Here is a 13,500-nt window from a genome sequence, read left to right as displayed (position 1 = left end):
CAAAGAATCTGTACCATAGTGCTTTCAGGCTGCACGTTCCCCTTTGATTTTACTTTGTTTGAAGGCCACCTGGTCACTTCTCCCGACAAATGTGATTCTCACCTCTGAGCGTCCATAGTGGTATAGGAGCTCGGAGCATGGCTCAGGGCAGGTGTGCCTAGTCAAGGATACCTGCCTTCCCTACCCCCAAATGACTGAGGACTCACTGTCACTGTATGTCTCCAGGACAAAACATGAGCATTCTCATGGATACTTAGGAGATACTCACCCTGAGATCCAGGAATGAGCAGAGTCCTATCATTATCTTAATCACACTGTCCTGGAGTTTATTATATTCTGGAAATCAAACTTGCTTAAAATTAAATTCACGCCATTTATGCTTATGGTTGATGACTATCCCACGATGTCATCATTGAGTTACAATGGTGGGTATGTTGATATCCAGTGAAGAAAGATGTGGCCCAAATGGACAAGTTGCTTCTTCAGAGTGGTATGGCTTAATTTGGGGAGGGGGGTAATATTTCTACCTTTCTGATAAGAAAATTCACAGAAGTGCTTGCACTGTGAATAGTAGATTACTTTTGGAGATGCCACTGACTTTGAGTCAAAGCTCTGTAACTGTGCTATTTAAATCAAATAAATTGAATCTCCTCTTAAAAAAATGTCTCGCCATCCATCCTGTTGTTTTTGAAGTGACATTATGAATTATTTTAAACATTTGCAAGGGCTAGGATTATTTGTTAGAGCAAATAGCTTATTACACAGGGTCTCTAGAAGTCTGCAGTACGAAGTGGAAAGTTCCTTGCTTGTCATTGAACTACATACTAAGCTGTCGTAAGATGAATATACACTCTACTTTTTTATTAGTTTCGAAGAATGACTAATTCTTCGTCATATTATTGGATACTGACTTCCTCCATATTCATATATGCACATGATAATCAGCCTCATCAGAATCAATGATATTTTGATGGTTTGATTTATTTTAGTGACTTTTATATTCTGAATCCCTAGAATAGATCAGATATGGAAAAATAAATGGGAGCAAATCTGAACAACTCTGAGAATAATATTCTGCTGTCTTCCTTAATTAATCATCTGAATCAGTACATTTACATTTCTCTGTCACGACTCTGTATTTAAATATTTCTTGTCATGGAAATGTACATAAAATTATTTTTTAGATCATCAATTATTATCCACGATGAGCAAATTTTAAACTTACCCCATTTATTTTGAATAAAAATGTAGCAACATGATGAACCTTTGAGGTAGTTGGGCTGATTCTCGATTTTGCAACCTTTCACTTTGTTCTTGACTCTGCCGGGGTCTTTGCATTTGTTTGTGTGGTTCTTGAGCAGGAGAGGGGGCCAGAGAAATGACCCCTGGGTCTCATGGTACATGCCCACTCCGATTGGTGACAGCTGCTTCAAGGGCAGGGTTGAGAAGGAATCTAAGTCTCTGTGATTCAGGGACAGGGTTACGGAGCTGATTATTGATGTCTCCTAGAGGGTTAGTGCTGGAACATGGTGGCAGAGGCTCAGTGTTTTGTCATCTTGTGTGTAATGGAAGAAGCTTTGGTTTGGGAAGGGAGACAGCTGAGTTTCAGTTCCAGTTGTGAACCTGTGTGACTTTGTGGCACATCAGTTAAACACTCTATTCCCCCATTTCTCCCCCATCCAACAAGGAAGATATTGATGTTATAATAGTTGAAGGATGATGTATAAGGCCCATCCCAGCTCCAAACATGCCGTGGCTATAGATAGTCAGCAGGTGTCTAAGATATCTCTTGGCACCTGGTCATTTTTATCAGATCCCCAGGACTTATTTTCATAGTTACTACCTGTGGTCCATTGTTATGGTGATGAACCCCTGATGCAACAGGACTGCCCCTGCCCCTACCTCTTTTCAGTGTGGTCTTTCCCCTCCTGTCAGAAGGTGGAATTTATTTCTCTACCTTGAACCTGGGATGACCTGTCATTTCCTTTGACCAGTAGAATATGCGAGAACTTAAGCCTTCAGAGGCGTTCAGAGTTTCTGCCTCTGGATTGGGATGAAAGTGCACATGGAGCGAGGGCCCAGTGGACCCAGCTGAGCCCAGCCCCAGCCCTACCTGCCAACTCAAAGCAGTTACCTGTGTGAGACCGGCACAAAAACCACCCACAGAATCAGGACAAGAAAACAAAGTAGTGTTTTTTTAGGCCACTGTGTTTGTGTTTGTTGTCATAATGGAGTAGTAGACAGGAAGTCAATCACTAGGTCTCCTGTGACTGGAAGGTTCTAACAGTTGGTGCTGGCTATCAGGTGTGGTACCTTAGTTCTCCTCCATGTGGTTCTCATTCCCCAGTAGGCCACCTGGGCTTTTCATGGCATTTCGGTCTCAGTGTTCCAAAAGGACAAAAAGCAGAAGTTGTCGACTGTTCAGGGCTGATCCTGGAAAGTCACACAGTGAAGCTTCTACCACATTTCACTGATCAAAGCAAGTCCTAAGTCCAGCCCAAATTCAAAGGGAGAGGAAACAGACTTCCACTTTTGATGAGAAGAGAAGCAAAGTCACTTTGCAAAGGGGCAGGTGGGAGGGACTTTTGTGGTAGTATTTGTAAATCATCTACCACACCAACTTCAGGTGCTTGAGTAGTGCAAGATTCCATTTGATTTCTTTCTTCCATTGTGTGTATTCTGGGTTAGCTGTGTGCCACCCAGGGCTCAGCACAAGGTCTGGCGTGTTGTGTCATCATCGCTTCCATGTGGCAAAAACATCCTAAGTGTTTACACCCAAAGGACAGAGACAAGCACTTCTGGGCTGGTAGTGAGTGAAGACGAAGAGGGAAAGGAAAGGCATTACCAAGTTTCTGGTGGTCCTTGGTCATACAAATAATAGTGTGAGAGAGTCAGTGACTCCCAATCACTGTCCAACAAGCCGCCAGATTTTTCAGTGTATCTGTCAGCCTAACCCATCGATTTTGACTGTTGGAGCTAAGCTTCCTTCAGAATCTGCTAGCCCAGGGGAGCCAAAGGTACCTTGAAGCGAGCCAACCTCAAAAATTGAAAAGGGCCAGGTAGTAGCTATATTTGTAGGTGAGCATATTATATGTAGACACTTGTGGAATCACTATGTCATACACCTGAAACTAATGTGATATGAATCAACTGTACTCAGTTAAAATGAATGAAGGAAGAAAGGACAGGATGGAGGGAGGGAAGGGCCAAAATGGAGGCTCCACATCCCTCCATGCTTCCTCCTGGTGAACCCCTGGTGCAAGGAAGTTCTCTTATTCTTGATGTCCTTACTCACCATTCTCTGTTAGGATGAGGGCATCCTTAACAACTTCCCTTGCCCAGCACTGAGGCTTCCTCCCATGATGGGATTATGTGTTTGCACTGCTTTCTTCATTCAAGGCTAGGCGTCTCTCAGTGTTTAGCAGTTTTGCATGGTATCTTAGTGTTTTGTAATACCCATGGCTGTCTTCCACAAACAGACCCTGGGAATTCAGGGCACACGTTTAATAAGAGGGTGGGCAGAGACTGAGTCCTAATAGTACAAAAAGTACAACATCACAGCATTGTGGTTAATAACATGGATCTTGGAATTGCATGGCTTGGGTAGAATTCTAGTTTTAATCTCATGTTGAGTGTCTTGCACAAGTTTCTCTTTTTCTATAAGCTATAATTTCCTCATTTGCAAAATAGGAATTATAACAGTACTTTATGGGTTTGTTGGAAAGATTAAGTAAATGGAGAGTACACTCTAAATGAAACAGCGATTGTGGCCAAAGAAGGAATGTCTGACAACTTTCTTTAAAGCTAACCACAAGTTGCTAGGCCATTTTCAAGGACAGATCTTGGCCTAAATTTGGAGAAATAGTTTCTGATTTTAGAAAATTGAAATGCAAGACCATGCTGAAAAGTTTATCTCACACCCCTAGGCAGAGTTAGATTCTGCCTCCTCTGAGCTCCCACAACATTCTGTACTGATTTCTATCAATAGTCTTCATCTCTCTGTGTTGTGATGATCTGTTTAGACTATATGACAGTTTGGGACATCAGAGTGTGAGCCCTTCAAGGTCAGTTATTCTGCTGTATTCATCTTGGCACCCAAAACGCTAGCAGAAACCCTGGACTGAGAGGAGGTTGTAGTGGTGGGATGGATGGATGAGTGGGTTGCCAGCCAGCCCACTGGTTGAATTACTCCCCCATTTGTAAAATTCACTTGAAATCTCATCTGCTCTAGGAAGTTGTCTTTGATATTCCTCTGCTATGAGGAGTTTCTTTGTGGACCACAGGAACTAAACTAACTATTCCCTTCTCTTCTTTAAAAAAAAAAAAAAAAATCTTACTACTGAATGGCCTTGTCTCCTTTAGATTAGAGAGAGAGAGAGAGACCAGATCCTATTTGATACTCTCTTTCACAGGTTCTCACCCATGATGGGTCCTGAATAAACATATATTAAATTCAATTCTGTAGATTAACTTCTTTGAGGGTATCAGGCATGTTGGCTAAAAAGTCTCTTCAGAGGAATTAATCACAAGCAAAGAGGATGCAAAAGAAGTTGTCTTGTAATAGACCATGTATAATGTGGGATTTGCCCATTAACAATGCCTAGGAATCTCTAAATTAAATTATTCTGCATCTGTGATATTACCTTAAAACTACTGGCATATGCAAAGTTGCAGTAGGATTATAAGAGCTGTCTGCTTTTTCAAAATTAATTCGGTTTCCCTGATTTGTTTGTCTATGGGAATCATGTAGCACGTGATACCCACCATCTTTAAGCAATATGGTGTTTTCTTCCAAGACTTATGCACTTATTTTGAGAAAACGCCTTTATTTTCAGTTGAATTTGTGAATAACATACTGTTCTGGTGCTCTCATGTGTTTGTAGATCATATGCTTCATTCTTCCAATTAAAGATGGCAGAAACTCCTTTAGTTGCATTGGGGAACAACACTTAAGGATTTATCTGCATGATATCATCACTGTAACACAATTTCTGACTGGGATTAGTCTTTAAACGCATCAAAAGTGCTGCACAGGTTCATGAAATTTCTCTATCATGTTCAGGTGTTCTCCTTAGAAACTGACAATTTTCAAGATACCAAAATGATGTTTATCCAATATTCTATCTAAATAACACTGTAGTCCTCACCTCAGGAAAAGAATGGAGCCCCCACATAGTTCTAGCTTCCTTTAGTTACCTCTTGCTAATGTGATTCCTCTAAACCAAGGGTTGACATTATAAGATCCATGGCCAAATATGGCTTGCCCGCCCCTTTTTAAAATAAAAGTTGATTAGGACATAGCCATACCTACTGTTGTTTGTCTTGTCTAGAGCTGCTTAGGCATATAGCCCATCAAACTTTTAATTTGACCATCTGACGTGTTGCAGAAAATGTTTGCTGACCTGCTTTAAATCCTTTATGAACCTGCTTATATTTTCGGGAAACACGGAGTACTTTATCAATCTTGGAGGTCACCTGTGGTTGCCCTGGAACCCTTGCCTCACTATGGTTCCCAGGTTGGGCTGCATTGGGTGCTTCCCTCTGCCTCTTTATCTTCAAATTCTCCATCTGTACCTCCCACGGTACTACAGTTACCTGGTCCAGTGCCTCTCTCCTGGACTGGAAGGACAGGAGCAACTTCCTGTTCTCCGTTGCTCTTCCCAGAGCTTGGCACAGCCTCCACACTTACCTGGTGCCCCCTGTTCACTGAGTGAACAAATGAATTGCAATCCCTATTCAAACTATAAAGCAGCATTTTCATAGGTTTAGTTTATCAGAGACTCTGAATAATCTAGAAACCACTTCTTTCTATAATTTTTAATACATACATAAAAAGGGTTTTTCACAAAGATTTTTACCCTCATCATTATATCTCCTTTGTGCTCGTATGAAAACTCATTTACGTGAAAAACAAGTTTACATTTTTCCAGCTCACATCTGACATTGGTTCCAATTATGCTACATGTTAGGAATAGATCACTTTGAATTAAAAAAAAAAAAATCTTGCAGACCATCCCAACCTTGTGGAGATGGCTGAAAATAAATGGGTGTTGTCTCCATTTTGTCAGGGTCTTCGTGCTCAGAGGTAGCTGATAAGAAGGTCTGGTTCATAATGTATTCCCTCATTGCAGCAAAGCTTATTAAGTGTGGTGTTCCGGGCAGGCGTGAGCCAGCGGTAAACAAGGCAGTCTTCACTCTTGTGCAGCTGACATTCTCATTCAGGTAGGTAGCAGCCAACCCAGAAAACTGCCAGCTGGTGGCAAGGCCCCTGGCAGGATGGAAATCGGGTGACAAAAGAGAGAGTCACTGGGTAGCTGTTGGAACTGGTGGTCCTGGAATGCTCCTTGGAGGGGAGCCCTGGAATTAGAATCAGAATGATAAGAAAGAAGCAGCCAGGCGAAGATCATGGGGAATTGAATTGTAGGCAGAACAAACAGCTGGGACGAAGGTTCCCCCGATCTGGGAAGGAGTTGAATGTGTTAGACGAACAGAAGAAAGGCAGATGTGGCAAATGTATAGTGCAGAGCGGAGCAATGGGGGAAGAAAAGCAGCAGGAAGTAGGGTAGGCAGCAGTAGGGACGTAGCCTGGGTTTGGGGTTAGGGCATAGGCTCTTTTCTGCTCTGGTTTCAGAGGAACTAAGGGATGATGGTTGGTCCTGACTTCCTGATGCCATTTAGTACCTAGAATGGCCTGGGGAATCTGCTGTTGGTCAGGTCAGTGACTCACACAGTAGCCAGGAGCTCCAGAGCCCCACCCACCCTGTGTAAATCCAGACCCATCTACTTCCCTGTGGACTCCTCTGAAGCCTACCCTTGTGTCCACTGCCGGGTCAAGATGCTTATTTGTCCGTCCGCTGGGTCCCAGTAGCACAAAGACAATGATTACCTACATGAACACCTGCCTGAGTAAGCACCTTTAAAACTGAACCCTGTTTCATCCTGTCATTCACATGGAGACATGTTTGTTGCAGGCAGATAAGAAGCTTTCTTAATAAAGGATTAGATTTCAGGAAATATACATGTCAGGGCAACATGACCTAAATGGGCTGGTGAAAAATATTCACCTAAAAGAGAATGCATTTAGCCTGCCCAACTGCTTTTTGACATTGTTGTTATTAGTGTTATTAACCTTCAATTAAAATAATTAATGTATATCACGTAGACGACCCTGCCCTTGTGTGTACACGGGATGAAACAGCTGACAGATTCAACCATTTTAATTCACTTCCGTAAATGTTTTGATTCATTAAACATTGGGTCAAGCCAATCCTTAGCATCAGACAAGAAGAATGAACTGATAATAAAACATTTTTATGACATTGGGACGAAAAAAAATTTTCAGATGTCATTGATATTACTGAAGTTACATCAGGTACAAAGAATTTCAGATTCAGTCCAATAATTCTTACAGTGAGCCGTTGTTTAAATAAAATGTCCTTCCTTCCCCACCTGGTTGCCGTGTTTAGGCACAGCTCACCACGGCAATTGTGGGTACTGTTGGAAGCCTGCAAAGTTGTCATGTTGTTGTGGTTTGGTGAAGTCAGGCCCTAAGGGAGGGTGTGGGGAGGAGGAAGGAGAAGGAGGTGCTGGAAGGAGGATGATGGGAAAAAGGTCTCTTTTAACAAAGAAAAGGCAACTCAGTGGGAGTGGAGGCTGGCAATCTGCTAAAAGGAAATGAAAGGAAATTCTTCATTTCTAAACGGTTCATTGACCCATGATAATAAAGCAGTCCTGCCAAAGAAGGATAATTATCTTTTTAAGTATCTGATGCCCTGTGGGTGAAGGCTTCCCTTCTCCTCTCTTGAAAAATGAACTCAGATTAAACAAATGCCCCTTTTCCTAGTTTACCGTTGACATGAATTTCCTGATTATGAGCAAAATTAGTCAGTTTTTCCTCTCTCCGCCCCCCCTCCCTCTTCTCTTATGGAACTTAGGCCCACCCAGCTGAGCTCAGTGCATTTCCCTTTGGGCTCTGAGTCCTACCAGTATGATGGGCCACAGTGCTTGATATTCTGGTGAGACTAGCAGTCCTAGAATTGGGGTTTTATTATGCCCCTTAGCTGCTTAGCTTCAGGCAAAGCACACTCTTATAAAACAACAAGAAACAGGAAAAAAAGAAACAGAAAAGAGCATTAGAACACTTTTTTTCCTCTGCTGGTACCTGAAAACTAAACAAAAATTACTATATCTGTCTGTGTATATTTGTGTGTATGAATATGTGTGTATATGTATACACACACACACACACACACACACACATATGCCTGATTGTATGCATGTAGCCACACGTATGTGAGGAGTTCAAATACAAAGACAACTGAAATGTTATTGATGCTGTAACATTGAATACTGATTTGCCACCAACGTGTGATCAAACTCATCTTCTTTTTCTTTAGATCTTGTTTGTTCAGGCCAATAGCGTAACTACGGTGACTTGTCTTAAGATGGTTTTGTTTGCCTAAGTAAAAAAAACACAAAACAAAAATCCCTGTTTTCTTAAGTCAATGATTTACCTTTAGCTGGCTTTCTGAATTCTTAATAATCAACTTGAGGAACACTTGTCATAAATTGCTTAACCACGTGGCACATCTCTTATCAGAAATGAAGGGCATGGTACATTTTCAGAATGTCAACACTCCTTTTAAACATAAATAAAACATCTCCTATAGTATTTTTATTACATTTTTCTCTAAAGAGATATTGAAATTAAAATTTTAATCATGGATATTCTGCTTGCTTTTCCAACCCAGTGCCTTTAGCTGCTGGAGAAGACAGAGCTTTCGAATTGGGGTCAGGAGATAATGGTCCAGAATAGATTTTGCCTCTTGGCATAATTATTTCAGCCAGTACTTGAGTCTCTCTGAACATTAATGTCCCTTTCCCTTAAAAGAATTTCTTCAGTGCACCATCCAAATATAATTAACCATGTTTATAAGCTCTTTTTGAACTTCTTGGAGTTTGGTGGTTGATAAATATTTGTTCTTTTATTCCTTAGTCTTTGAGAGGTAAGGCCCTGGGCCAAGGGGATTCAGTACTTAGGGGTATAAATTTCTTGGTAAAAATACTACCCAAAGCAAGCGAAGTGTGCCTTAACAGAACTCACCACAGATGTCCTCGTGTGTCCCCTTCGGCCGGTGGAGCGTTTCCGAGACCTGCATCCCGATGAGGTGGCGGATTTGTTTCAGGCGACCCAGAGGGTCGGGATGGTGGTGGAGAAGCATTTCCAGGGGACTTCTCTCACATTTTCCATTCAGGTGAGTGTACGGATAGCTCAGAAGTTATTTTTCTTCCTTTTCACCCCCTAGCATTGGGCGCTCTCTCTTTTAAGCGGCATCTCACTGGTAAGGTGAGTTGTTCATGTCTTATACAGTAGCAGAAAAAGGTATATATAATCCAGGACCGCCCTACTATCCCAAGGTGGACTGTAAACTGTCAGCTGAGACACTGTCTACGGCATTGTTTACGAAGCAGGTGGGAATAATAGAAACGTGATTTCATGGGCAATAAGACATTCCAGATCTTCTCCCAGAACTGGGGCTGGGCAAGTCATTTTTACTGCATGGTAAATACGTCTTGAGTACTGCATGGGCCTAGCCCTCTTCTACTTTAGGATAGTAGAAACTGCCCTCAGAGGGTTCCTTTTCTCTTTAACTCAAGCCCCAGTGATCGATTATGGATTGGTATGAAGCTGGATTGATTGGATATTCTGTGTGGCCTGCTTCCCAGGAAGAAAATGAGACCCCCTCCGCCCCCAGATCATTGGAGATTTTTAGGGAGAGGTTGAACAAAGTGTGAGAGGAGGAGGTTGTGGTGAGTCATCAGTTGTGGGAATTGAGTAAATCAATAGAACATATCTTATGCCCTTTCGGATTTCCCATGGGAAGAGTGGGGGGTATCAATACCTAATTATTAAAGTACTCAACAGCCTTGAAATCGGATGACTCTGCAGGGACCCTTTGGAAAGAATTGGCTTCTTCCATCATGTGATACCTTTCCCTAGGTGGTTTAGTTATGCAGAATACTTGCCATCCTCCTCCTACCCCTCTCATCTCCCCACCACAGACCTTCAAAGACAACAGATAAAGAAGGCCACTATTTCCAGGTTATGAAAGGCTTGGACTAAAACTGCTGTTAAACACTTCTTAGAGGTGCCTGGGTGGCTCAGTGGGTTAAAGCCTCTGCCTTGGGCTTAGGTCATGATCTCAGGGTCCTGGGATCGAGCCCCACATCTGGCTCTCTGCTCAGCAGGGAGCCTGCTTCCCCACCTCTCTCTCTCCCTTCCTCTCTGCCTACTTGTGATCTCTGTCTGTCAAGTAAATAAATAAAATCTTTTAAAAAAACCAAACAAACAAAAAAAACACTTTAAAAAATTTTTTTTGCTGCCCTGTCTGTGTTGAGAGTAAACTTCCCTTTAAAGTGTGTGTGTGTGTGTGTGTGTGTTGTATGTCAAACCATTTGAGTCACCTTCAGGCAGGTAATTAATCTCAGGGTCGGTTTATAGCTTATAATAATATATATATAAGCTTATAATCAAGCTTATGCAATAAATCATGTTTCCAGAGAAGGAAGGAAATGGAAGGCAAGTGGCTGAAGACATCTGTCAGTGTTAAATGAAATGCTAGAAGAAAATTCACATTCACTGGAAATAGCCAGGGCTAGTTATCTAACATGATTTACTAGAAAGTGAATCTCATAAACATAGAACTAACTTGTGCATAACACTTGGAGTACTTTCATATATGCCATGTTTTCAAACCTTTTAAAGCTTTAAACCACACTAGGATATTTATTCCACAACAGTGTGACCCTCCCTTCCCATGGATACATATATAGACAAAGGAAACCAGAGTTTTACAAAATAGCATTTACCCTTTCAGTGCACTCTAATCGTTTTTGTTGTATTATCTGATTTGTTTTTAGTGCTGATCACAACCCATTAAGCTGACTTCATGACCCACTAATGGGCCGTGACTTCAAGTTTGAAAACCACTGATGCAGAGTTCTACTTCATCTTGGCCACAGCAGGGCAAACATGCTTACCCATTAGTCTGGGTTGCAGAGGTAGAAAGACTTGCTAAAAGTTGCAGGGTTCTATTTTAGTTTTACAGTTTTTGACTGTAGGCAGTGCTTGGTATCTCAAACCCACTAAACACTTGCTTTTGCTTTGTATTATGATGATGACTGGGCAAGTTAGCTTATTTTCAGCTAAACCAATAGTTTTGTTGGGTTTTAAAAAGCTAAGAGGAGGAACCAGGATGGGAAAAAGGCCCAGCAACAATGAATGCTCCTCTATCTCCCCTCCTAAGGTCAGGACAGTCAGAGAGGGCCTACTCTTGGGTGATCTTCTCATATAAGACAACCCATTTCCTGCTTAATGGATTATGTTTACAGCAGGGTTTTTTGTTTGTTTGTTTTGGTTTTGGGTTTGTTTTTTTGTGTTTTTTTTTTTTGAGTAGAGATCTCTAGTAATCAGACATTAATTAAACTACATCTGATTTAAAGATAACCAAAAGTTGTGATAATTTACCTCCCCAAACATTTCCAACCTTCTTTAATGCAATTAAAACCATAGCCAAGAGCAAAGAGCATGGAAAGTGGCAAGAGGGTTGGCTCACTGGATAATTTATATCATTTTTATACATAACTTCTCACTTACTCTCAGTCGGAAATGGAGAACTGTCTGGTCCCACACATTTGAGGTGAATGGTCCCCATGAGAATACTATAAATTAACACACAATGAAATTGGTTCTAAATTATTAACAGGAGATAGTTCTGAATAAGCAGGAGATACCATCTATCTAGTATCACCCTGTTATTTATCTATTTTTTTTTTCCCTTCTTCCAGGATGGGCCTGAAGCTGGACAGACTGTGAAGGTGAGTGCTTATTACATGCATACAAATTAATAAGGGGCAATTATGAGAACTAATAAAAATCACACTGAGCCATTTGCAGCACATTGCTGGTTCATTATGTTATCTTCGAGGTCAGAGAGACCCTCACTCAGTGTTAGAGCCATAAATCCTGACATTATAAACTATGCCAAGCAATATGTTTCCCATTAGTTTACAAGACATTTACCTTTTGTAGTAAAGTTAGCATTGCGGAAATGCTAAAACAGAAGCTAAATCAAGAAGTCCAAAAACAGAGACTGAAGTCAAAGGAGTTCGGGTGAGGTCATGTGCAGGGTACAAGTGAGCCCTGTGTGGACTGGCGGGTCCCATGTGAAGCTGGGATGTCTGTGTTTGTCACACACCCTCTTTCTGCCTTGTTGTTCTTGAGCACCGGGCGACAGGAGGTGCTAGCCCACACTTCTCCTTTGTTCCACGCCCTGCCTCTCTTTCTTCTCTTTCTCTCCACCCACATACCTATAATTTTCCTCCCTTTGTACCTCATACCCAGGTTCTAACCTAATGGAGTCAGTGGAGCTCAAAGATGGGTTTTTAACTGTGCTGAAAGAGGAAAGGAGGATTTATTGGGATACTCTCTGCTTCCCTAGTAAAATAAAATAAAATAAAATAAAATAAAATAAAATAAAATAATAAAATCTTGGCTGATTCTGAAGCTGGGTTTCAGTCCCCTTCATACAAATGCAAATTCCTCTGCAGTTATGTCCTACACCTAAATCATAGAAAAGGCTATTTTTTTTTTTCCAGTGCTAGAAATCAGAAGGAAGTCAAACCAGGGTGCTAATGTGATACTTTGCAAATTACGGTTTTAGGACTTTGAGACTGGCTGTGAGTGGCTAAGGAAATGCTTGGCTCCAAACAGTTCCCCCCAAAAATAGTCCTTTTTTGGGGCACCTGGGTGGTTCAGTGGGTTGTCTCTGCCTTCGGTTCAGGTCATGATCCCAGGGTCCTCGGATTGATCCCCGCATCGGGCTCTCTGCTCACCAGGGAGCCTGCTTCCCCCTCTCTCTGCCTGCCTCTCTGCCTACTTGTGATCGCTGTTTGTCAAATAAATAAATAAAATCTTTAAAAAAATAGTCTTTTCTTGGGGCGCCTGGGTGGCTCAGTGGGTTAGGCCGCTGCCTTCGGCTCAGGTCATGATCTCAGGGTCCTGGGATCGAGTCCCTCATCGGGCTCTTTGCTCAGCAGGGAGCCTGCTTCCCTCTCTCTCTCTCTCTCTCTGCCTGCCTTTCCATCTGCTTGTGATCTCTCTCTGTCAAATAAATAAATAAAATCTTTAAAAAAAATAGTCTTTTCTTGATATTAGTTTGCATATGGTTTTAATGTTTAACAGAGCTACTATGGGACTTTTAAAATAGAATCTCTGGGAAGTACTTCAGAGGAACAAATGCCCTATAGGATCTGCCATCAAATTCTTTGTGATAAAAAAGAGCTAGCCTCCTGATTGCTCCAGACATATGATGTCATAGGGACAGAGGGGACGCAAAGCTTCCCTCCAACCCACTGTCTACCCTCCATGCCAGGCTTCCAAACATGTAGCCACTAAAAAGAATATAATATGTGTAGCTTCTTTTTGAAATTGTTTCTTGA

At 41.7% G+C, this 13,500-nt stretch overlaps 1 protein-coding gene across 5 annotated transcripts in view; it reads left to right on the top strand.

The window, feature by feature from the left end:
- LOC111144098 (fragile histidine triad) overlaps positions 1-13,500 on the top strand; it is a 1,461,119-nt gene that overhangs the window by 1,169,103 nt on the left and 278,516 nt on the right. For all 5 annotated transcript variants that reach the window (XM_022498223.1, XM_022498224.1, XM_022498225.1 and 2 more), the window contains 2 exons: positions 9,109-9,254; positions 11,848-11,877. In XM_022498223.1, the coding sequence (XP_022353931.1) occupies positions 9,109-9,254; positions 11,848-11,877 (176 nt within the window). The remainder of the gene's footprint in view (positions 1-9,108; positions 9,255-11,847; positions 11,878-13,500) is intronic.

Source organism: Enhydra lutris, unplaced genomic scaffold (assembly GCF_002288905.1).
Source record: "Enhydra lutris kenyoni isolate GAN:26980312 unplaced genomic scaffold, ASM228890v2 scaffoldscaffold10, whole genome shotgun sequence".
Lineage (NCBI taxonomy): Eukaryota > Metazoa > Chordata > Mammalia > Carnivora > Mustelidae > Enhydra > Enhydra lutris.
The sequence above is the reverse complement of the archived record's forward strand: the minus strand, read 5'-3'. Positions and strand labels throughout refer to the sequence as shown.